This window comes from Acinonyx jubatus, chromosome A3 (genome assembly GCF_027475565.1).
Source record: "Acinonyx jubatus isolate Ajub_Pintada_27869175 chromosome A3, VMU_Ajub_asm_v1.0, whole genome shotgun sequence".
NCBI lineage: Eukaryota > Metazoa > Chordata > Mammalia > Carnivora > Felidae > Acinonyx > Acinonyx jubatus.
The window spans coordinates 103,048,016-103,057,401 of record NC_069388.1 but is presented as its reverse complement, the minus strand read 5'-3'; the positions used below and the strand labels follow the sequence as shown (position 1 = coordinate 103,057,401).

General features: G+C 60.0%; 1 protein-coding gene across 1 annotated transcript; it reads left to right on the top strand.

Annotated features, from left to right (window-relative positions):
* The first annotated feature begins 5,503 nt into the window (after positions 1-5,503).
* Positions 5,504-8,228, top strand: DUSP2 (dual specificity phosphatase 2). Its single transcript, XM_027033662.2, has 4 exons — positions 5,504-6,393; positions 6,491-6,612; positions 7,036-7,255; positions 7,358-8,228. The coding sequence occupies exons 1-4, from the start codon at positions 6,006-6,008 to the stop codon at positions 7,570-7,572; spliced, it is 945 nt and encodes a 314-aa protein (XP_026889463.1). The 5' UTR covers positions 5,504-6,005; the 3' UTR covers positions 7,573-8,228.
* The last annotated feature ends 1,158 nt before the right edge of the window (positions 8,229-9,386 follow it).

The window sequence follows — 9,386 nt, the reverse complement described above, 5'->3', positions numbered from 1 at the left end:
GAGCACACACAGCAGCTGGCGTCCCCTGGCTGGCTTCTGGGTCCCCTGGCTGGGGGAGCAGGTGCCCAGGCAGAGCTCGGGGTCGGGAAGGAGGAGAGGAAGGCCTGGCCTCATCCTTCCCTTAGACAGCTGTCCAGCCCTCTGCTCAGCCCAAACCCGGGAGCCCTCCTCCAGTGGCTCTGTCCACAGTCTCTGCTCGTTCTCCCCACACCTGATCTGGACACATTCTCCAACTTCTTTACCACCCCAGGTCCAACCAGTTCCCCTGAGCCACTGCAGCGGCCCCCGACGGCTCCCTGCACGGGTTCCGAGGACTTCTCTACTCATATGCCGGCCTGTTTCCTCTCCGGAACCATTCCCTGCGGTGGGGACCTGAGGGCTCCTCTTCTGCTCTGGAGCCGGGAGAAGGTCGGAGTGAGGGGCCTAGCGGGCCCCATCCTGACACTGACCTCTGTTCAACAGCATGGATTTTCGACTTCCTATGTAATCAACTTCCCGTTTGAGGGCTAGCACAGAGACATGTTAACATATCTACAGAGGTGCGTCGGGCTGTGGCCGTGAGCTGAGCATCGGGCTGTCCGGGGCCCTGTGCACCCCGCATCCTCAAGGGCTTTGTGGCCGAGCCAGGAGATAGCGCTGATGCCCTACAAATAGCAAGGTCCTCCTGGATGGCCTCCTGTGTGCCCAGAGCCCAGCCGAGAGAAGGGCTTTGGGCAAGAGTAGGAGCAGATAAGGGGTGCCTGGGTGGCTCAGTCGGTTAAGCGTCCGACTTCAGCCCGGGTCACGATCTCGCGGTCCGTGAGTTCGAGCCCCGCGTCGGGCTCTGGGCTGATGGCTAGGAGCCTGGAGCCTGCTTCTGATTCTGTGTCTCCCTCTCTCTCTGCCCCTCCCCCGTTCATGCTCTGTCTCTCTCTGTCTCAAAAATAAATAAACGTTAAAAAAAAAATTAAAAAAAAAAAGAGTAGGAGCAGATAAGAGGAGCCTGGGTGGGTGGGGTGGGGATCTGGATTCCGAGGGCTGGAGGGAGGGACACAAAATTGTGAGCTCAAACTCTGGCTCTACGATCTACCAAGCTACGACAGCTTGGGTAACTTAGTTAGCCTCTTGGTGCCTGGGTTCCCCCATTTGTATTTGAAGTACCAGTCGTTCCTACCTCTTAGGGCTGTCTGAGGTTTGAATGTGACCATTCCCGTACAGGTTTTTGGACAGAGCCAGGCTTCCCAGTTTTCGCATTTACGGGCCGTGTGGCCTTGGTTCCACCACCTGACCCCTTTGGGCCTGGGTTTCCCTGTCTGCAAAGCCTGGGTTATGAGGTCGGCCCCCAAGCCCTGAAGCTTAGATGCAGGAATGCCTAGGAGACCCCCGGCGCAGTGCTAGTAACTGCTCTTGTTTCATGAGGGCACAGAGAGGTTAAGTGACTTGTCCAAGGCCACACAGCAAGGAAGCAGCCCAGCTGTGTTTGAGCCAAGGCAATGTGGCTCCAGAGCCCCCAGGGCTCACTGATACACGCTGGGGCCATTGCCCTGCTGCTGGTGGCATCACTCGTCTTCAGGGGAGTGGACCAGCCTGGTCTTTGGTGGTGGTAAAGGTGTCAGGGGTGACAGGTGGGAAGGAACAGTCTCTGGCTCCTCTGGGCCTCCAAGCCCCCTTGCCACCCCTCACACTGCCCCCAGCCCTGGCCGTGAGGCAGCCCTGGGAGTCCTCTTATCACAGAGCCACGCACCCTGAGACCACAGTGTGGTCACATTTCTGAGAATCCCTCGCCTCTTGCCTAACCGTTCCCACTGGTGACTGAGCTCTTCCTTAGCAACCTCTTCTTCCCTTCTCGGCCACTTCATCCTAAGCCAAGGGCACATCTGGCCAACAGGGTGGGAAGGGACCGTTTCACGGCTGCAAGAGGCACGTGCTGGGGGCCCAGCGTGTGCTGGGGGTGGGTGCCTGCCAAGGGAAGAGTGCCTCCCCCAGCCCCAAGCCCGGGCACATCCAGGGGTGCAGCCCGGGTCCTTTTGATGGATACGCCCGTGGAGCATGGCTCTCGCCCAGGGGAGCTGGCTCTGGCTTTGGCAATGGGACCGGGTCTCCCAGATGCCCTTCGTCATGGCTGTGGCCTGCTCTCGCCTCCGTCCTCCATGCCTCATGCTCCTCTCTTGATGGGGGACCATGGCAGGAGGGAGAACCAGACCCCAGAACCACACAGAAGCTGGAAGGGGCTGTGGGGATTCTCTCCTGGACAGTGAGTCCTGACTCTCCCACCTGTGTCACACTCTTTAACATCTTTGGGTCCCATCTGTACCATCCAACTATATCATTACTCTAGGTGGATAACTAGTCTCACTTGCCACGAATACAACATAATCACAAAAACAAATATTATTGAAACAATGAGGTCAGCACCCTGAGGGCAGTGGTTTGTGATTTACTGCTGTATTCCCAGCACCCAGAAAAGTACCTGACACATCACAGGTCCTCAAAATACATTTTTTGAGTGAGGGGCCGGTAAATGAGCCAATGCACAAAGGAACGAGTGATCTGGATACGGACGCTTGGGGAAGGTGCTAATGTTCGAGAGGTGTCAAAACCACACCGGCTTCAAGTGGAGACTTTCTTCTCGACATATCTATTGTGGGGAGGAGAGCTTTCCCAGCAGACTGCCCGACTGTGCTCCTGCCCACAAGTACATGTGACAACGTGCGTGGGGACAGATGCCAGCCCCTTCGGCCACAGGAGGACCCTCTTCCGAGTCGGGCTTTCTGACCCCTGGATGCTCCCCATGGTGCTGGACAGGGCCATCTTCGAAGAGCATGCAGTCACCATGCCCGCCTGGCAGGAGCCTGTGGGGGTGGCCGCCGTGCCTCCCAGGCAGAGGCCTGGCACAGGAAACCTGACGTCACCCTGACTCACTCCTCAGATGAGGCTGAGGGTGCCCGTCACTCGTCACTCTCACCTTCGTGCCTCCCTGGCATAGAGGATGGTAACCATGCCATTCATTTCTTCCTTCCTCCCTGGGGCACAGGCTTGGGGTGTAGGTTTGGAAGGAGGAGGAAGGAATACGACACACAAGCCCACATCAGCACAGAGCTTCGAGCTTCACGATTGTAGAAGGGAAACCACTTGGCGTGGGGGCTGGGTAGATGTGCTGGGGGGGGGGGGGCAGGGAAAGACCAGGAATCCCAAAGGCAGGAGGTGAATGACACTTCACTGTCCGAGCAGATGGTTACAAAGAATGACACAGCGTCATCATTTGTTCCAATTAGATATTTTAATTAAAAAGAAAAAAAATGAAGGTGGGTCCCAAACCTACTTCACAGTGCCCGCTCTGTAACTGAGTATGGCACACCCCTGCTGTTGTCCCTTACGGTCTAGTGACGAGCGGGGTCCGCCCTCCAGAACCTGCAGCCTGGGGGGCATCCAGTCGAACTGAGACCCCTCCTCACTCTGTCTTCACCCGTATGTGCCTGGAGCCCTGCCTCCCCTCTGCCAGGGGGGACGGTGTTCCTTCAGGAGGTGGCAGAGGAGGGAAGACATCCCCTGCCATGACTCACCAAAGGTCTGGGCTCTTTAGTCAGAGCAGAAGTGGGGGTGGGATGTGGGTTTGCGTCTTCTTCTCCCTTTCTTCTTACCCTGGCCTTGGGCTTTTACCCTGTTGTTGGGGGTGGGGGTTACCCCAGTTTGGGAAGAGGGGGAAGGAGGCAAAAGAGAAGCTCCTCTTTCAGTGTTAAGTCAGGCCTCCTCGAGTCTGTGTTCCAGAGCTGCAAAAGGGACAGCCCCACAGCAGGTGGCTTCGAGGGGGGTGACAACACACATGCAGCCACCTCAGGCAGAGCGCTGGGCAGGGCCCCGGGGACTGTGTCACCAGAGCAAACCTTTGATAATGTACTCCCACTCCCGAGTGGAACTTCGAGTCCCTTTTTCCCAAGGAGGGCAACAGCCCAGCATGGGAGTCCGCGATCTGCAGCCCCTACCATCGAGCTGATTTTCACTCCTGAGCCAGGATCTCAGCGGGCCAGTTCTCTCTCTTCCTCCCCAAGGAGCTGGAAGGCCATGGTTCCCAGCATGGCAGGTGACGCCAGCCCCACGGGTTAGCAAGACTGGACCTGACTATTCTTTTGCATGCTCTGTAATTTGCCCCTGGAATCAGCCATTAAGTCATTTGCCAGGCTGATGCCAAGGATAAGGGCCCCATATCAGCCTCTGGGATCTGTGGCCCAGACACCCCGGCTCTGTTGTGGGCTTTGCCGCATCAGCCTCCAGACTGGCCTGTAGGGAGGGACAGGACACTGCAGGGGCCCAGGCGGTGGTGTCACCTCATAGCCTTGGAACCGGTGTGGGTGAACAGCTGGTGAACTATGAGCTGCCATCTTACAGATGGGGACACTGAGGCATGAGAGAGTGACTTGGCCCCAAGAATCTCTGGAGTCCGTGGGGCTTCTGTTCCCTGGGTCCTCTCTTCCCCACAGCACACATAAGCTACAAACGGTCTCAAACACTGTGCATACAGACCATGCTCGCTCCGACATCTATAGACACGTAGACCCACCATCTCGAGGAGTTTAGAGTTTATAAGCCAAGTAGGGGGCTTGGGGGTTGACACGGGTCCTAGCTGCAGCCCTCCAAGACAGTCTGGACACAGGGAACAGCAAGGGAGCTGGAAGGATCTTACACAGGGCACTGAGTAGTGGGGGCCTAAGGGTTGGGATCTGAAATCCCACACAGCTAGGGGCAGGAATGGGGGCAGCTCCTAAACATCTCTGCTTTGGAGTTCAGCGGCCAAAATTTGTTGCCCCCAACCCAGGGGCCCAGATCCTCCACCCCCCCCACCCCCCACCTGGGCCTCACCACATCCGGTCCCTGGGCTTGTGGCTGGGGTGGGGGCGGGCAGAGGGATGTAGTTGCTGAGCTCCCCATTCTCAATGCTCGCTGTCTCTCTCTGGTGGCAGTCCAAGGTCCCTGCTGTCCAGGGGGCCTGCTACAGCCTAGGAAGGGTTGACAGGGGGCGTGGTAAGGGGGTGGAGGACGCAGATTCTGGTAGTTCTTCTCCCTCTTCCCCTCGGTGAGGCTCTTGAAATTCCCACAAGGCCCCAGGGAGAGCCCAGCAACGTCAGCCAGAGTTCCCCTTCCGAGTAGGCCTGTGACTTGGGGAAGTGCTTCGCCCTGGGCCCCTGGGGTTTCCCTGGGCCCTAGGGGAAGCCTTGCCCCGCTCATAACTGGAAACTCATCATAGGCCCCCTGCCTTTCCCCTGGAAGGTCCAGGGGTCCTTCTCATGCCAATGTCCAGGGTCTTGGGCCCAGAGGATAATGGTCCGGGCTAGCCTGGCCACTAACCTGCTGTAAGACCCAGAGTGCTGATCTCAGCCATGCAGTGCGGGAGAGGAGGGAGAAGGGGAAATAAAGTTTCTCCTGTGCGGGATTTCTAACTGGAAAAGGGCCATCTCAGCATGGCTTCCCAGTCTTCAGTGTAAAAATCATCACAATGTCAATTTTTTTTGGTAACAAATTCCTAGAGGGAAGATCCTGGAAGAGAAAGGCAGAAGGCAGAGGAAGCTTGGCAAGGGGCACCGCTGGCGCCGAAGTCTCCGGGCACGGGGATGTGCACCTGAGAAGCCAGTTCCCAAGCACTGAGCAGTGTGGAGCAGCTCAAGGGGTGGGAGCGTTCTTCCAGGCTAGGGCGCAGAAGTGGCGGGTGGCATTCGCGCCCCACTGATCCTGGCAAACGCCTTCCCTCCCCAGCTGGTCCCGGCTTCCTCCCCCCACCCTCCGCCCGCCCCGTCCCCGGGCCCGCCCAGCTCGCGCCAGCTGCGGGCCGCGGGGGCGGGCGCCGGCGCCTTCCTGCTGCCCTTGTATGGTGACCCGGGAGGCCGGCCCAGGGGTACTTAAGCCGGGGCGCCGCCCAGGGCGCCCAGAACCCTCCTTTCGGGCAGCGCGGAGGCCGTGAGAGTCCGGGAGCGCTCCGGAATACAAGAAGAGGAAGCGCGGTTAGAGGGGCCCGAAGAGCCACGGCCGTCGCTATGGGGCTGGAGGCGGCGCGCGAGCTGGACTGCGCGGCGCTGGGCGCGCTGCTGCGGGAGCCGCGGGAGGCCGAGCGCACGCTGCTGCTCGACTGCCGCCCTTTCCTGGCCTTCTGTCGGCACCACGTGCGCCACGCGCGGCCCGTGCCCTGGAACGCGCTGCTGCGGCGCCGAGCGCGGGGCCCGCCCGCCGCCGCCCTCGCTTGCCTGCTGCCGGACCGTGCGCTGCGGGCGCGCCTGGCCCGCGGGGAGCTGGCGCGGGCCGTGGTGCTGGACGAGGGCAGCGCCTCGGTGGCCGCGCTCCCGCCCGACGGCCCGGCACACGCGCTGCTCTCCGCGCTGCTGCCCGAGACCCGCGCGGGGCCCACGGCCGTCTGCTTCCTGCGAGGTGAGCGCCGCCCGCGCCGGCCCCCTCCCGGCCCACGCTCCCAACCCGCCGCCCCCGCCGGGCCCACCCCGCTAACCCGCCCTCTCCCTCCCTGCAGGCGGCTTCGACGGCTTCCAGGCCTGCTGCCCCGATCTGTGCTCCGAGTCCCCCGCCCCGGCCATGTCGCCTGTTGGGGCCGAGAACAGCCGTTCTGACGCCAGGGCTCCCTTTTACGACCAGGTGAGTTGAGATCAGGGCTCCGTGCACTGCTCTCCCCGCTACCTCCGTATTTGCCCGATAGGCACCTCTGGGGAAAGAGGCCGCCACTTGTGGATGCCAGGAGTCTCTCCATGTCCGTATTCGTGTGTGTGTGTGTGTGTGTGTGTGTGTCCGCAGCAAACGGGAGCACATCTATGTGTGTATGATACCGGCTGCTCACGTGAATCTGTGTGCCTGAAGTGTATTTGGGGCCTTGATGGGGGAGGTGTGTGTTTGTGTGTGTCCCCTTGTGTCCTCGTATTCTTGAGTGTGATCCTGGTCAGGATAGGCTGAGGGCTCCTCTTGTCCAGGCCAGCCTACCCTGTCTTCCCTGACTGGTGTTCAGGCTCTCCAGGCCTGGGCCGAGAAGACCTCACCATTACCCCCATCCTCCTCCCCATGCAGGGCGGCCCCGTGGAGATCTTACCCTACCTGTTCCTGGGCAGCTGCAGCCACTCCTCCGACCTGCAGGGGCTGCAGGCTTGTGGCATCACAGCTGTCCTCAACGTCTCCGCCAGCTGCCCCAACCACTTTGAGGGCCTTTTCCGCTACAAGAGCATCCCGGTGGAGGACAACCAGATGGTGGAGATCAGTGCCTGGTTCCAGGAGGCCATAAGCTTCATTGGTAAGAGGGGGGCCCTCAGCCCAGGGACCTGAAGGGGCACCTGTCAGCTCCCCTGCCTGCCTTCTTGTCTGACCCTCCTCCCCTTCCCCATCTCCTTTGCAGACTCGGTGAAGAACGCTGGAGGCCGGGTGCTCGTACACTGCCAGGCGGGCATCTCACGCTCCGCCACCATCTGCCTGGCTTACCTGATCCAGAGCCGCCGCGTGAGGCTGGACGAGGCCTTTGACTTTGTTAAGCAACGCCGGGGAGTCATCTCCCCCAACTTCAGTTTCATGGGGCAGCTGCTACAGTTTGAGACGCAGGTGCTATGTCACTGAGGCAGGGCCGCACCTTGCTGGCTCCCCCAGGGCCACCGGGTCCCTCCGTTCAGGGCAAGCTGCCCCTTCCCTGGAATTCCAAAAGCCCCCAGCTGGTGGTGCTGGGAATGTGGGAATGCTGGACTTTCTCACCTGGTGCTCTTCTGCTAGGTTTGAGGGCTGGCCCTCATCCCGGGGGACCAGAATGGAGGGCGTGTCTGCTTCCCCTCGCCCCTCTGTCTCCTGGCAGAAACTGACTGGACTCTACACCCATGGATTCCCACTGGTCCCACCACCGTGTTGAAGCCCTTGGCAGCCCGAGAGCTCTAAGGGAACAAGCTGTGACAATCAGGAGCCCCGCCTGCAGGGGCGGGGAGGGGGGGGTTCCACTACAGGCCTGGAGTCTGAGCCCTGAGCTCCTGGGGAGCTGGGTGTTGGGGAAGTGACGCATCTGTGGCGTCCGGACCTCTGTGCTTGCGTGTGCGCACGTGTGTATGTGTGTGAGTGTTTCACGCCTGTATTGGCCAGGCGCTGGAAAGTTATTTGTGTTCAGCTGACATTTAACACTCCCTCCCCCACTTCCTCCCGGCCCTGTGGGCGGGGGTTGGAAACTTAGCACTTTATATTTATACAGAACATTGAGGATGCATCAATAAAATATTGTTTTGTTTAAAAAACAACTTCTCAAGCGTCGGTCTCAAGTCAGTGCCTGGGAAAATGCTCGAACGCTGTTTCATCAGACCTCGCCTTTCCTCGTGCGGGCAGTATCCAAGAAGTGGAAGGAAGAAGGTGCTGGTGGGGGGCCTCACCTGCAGGAGGAGCCCCTCGGCCCTGCCCCCCACCTCCGCCCCACCGTGTGGGTGTCCTGGCCCAGCTCTGTCTGTCTCCAGAGCTGAAGGAGGCAGTTTCAGGGAGGCTGTCTCCAACCTTATTCCTGTTACTGGCTTTGGACCCTGTGGGGAAAAGGCCATGTGTCCATGGCTCGGGCCCCACTTCCTTTTTGGAACGTGGGTGCATATGTACGTGTGCGGGTCTATGTATGTGGCTGCTGCCACGGGTGTGGGTGTCTGTGCTCGGCTCGCACACACCTGCATGCCGTGTGTACTTGAACGTATCTGTGTGTGTGCCCATGTGTGTGGCTCTTCCCGTGGCCGTACGCACGTGTGTGTGCTAGGCCGGGCCCCCTTTTCCCTATAGGAGGGCAGCACAGCCTCTCTCACCTCTTCTCGCACACACCCGGGCCGGGCCCCCAAGCCTCGGAATGCCCGTTTGCGCCGGGGCTCCCGGAAGCCCCGTTCCAGAGTTCCTTCTTGTCCCCAGGAGTCATGTGGCCTGGGGTCTGGTGTGGAGAACACGTCACCAGGCATGGGCTTGGTTGTTCTTTCCACCCACTCAAGTAGCATGCCTTGACCGAATATTGGTTACTTGCCTGGTTTGAGACTACGCTGTCTGGGGAGGCATGAGTCGTGGGCCCAGGCCAAGCCAGAAGTGGAGGGGTGCATGCTGGGGCGGCTGGAAACGGGTACCGTGATTTGCCAGAGGGCAGGGGTGCTGAGGCCCTTGAGGACAGCTCTGGGACAGCTCACCCTGTGTCATTCAGCCTCCGCTCTGATGCTCCTGGCCGCTTGGAGTGTCATCTAACTCTGTCTTTCCAAACTCAGCTCAAGGGTCATCCCCGCGGAGGGCTGGCTCTTCCTTAGGAAATTCTGAGCGCCTGGCAGGGTGCACCTGAGGGGTGTAGTTTGACGGTTAGGGAGCCAGCTTTGCTCGCTGTATTTCAGTTCCCTTATCTGTAAAGTGGGGTTTTATTATGAGCCCCTGGCAGTTAGGGTGGT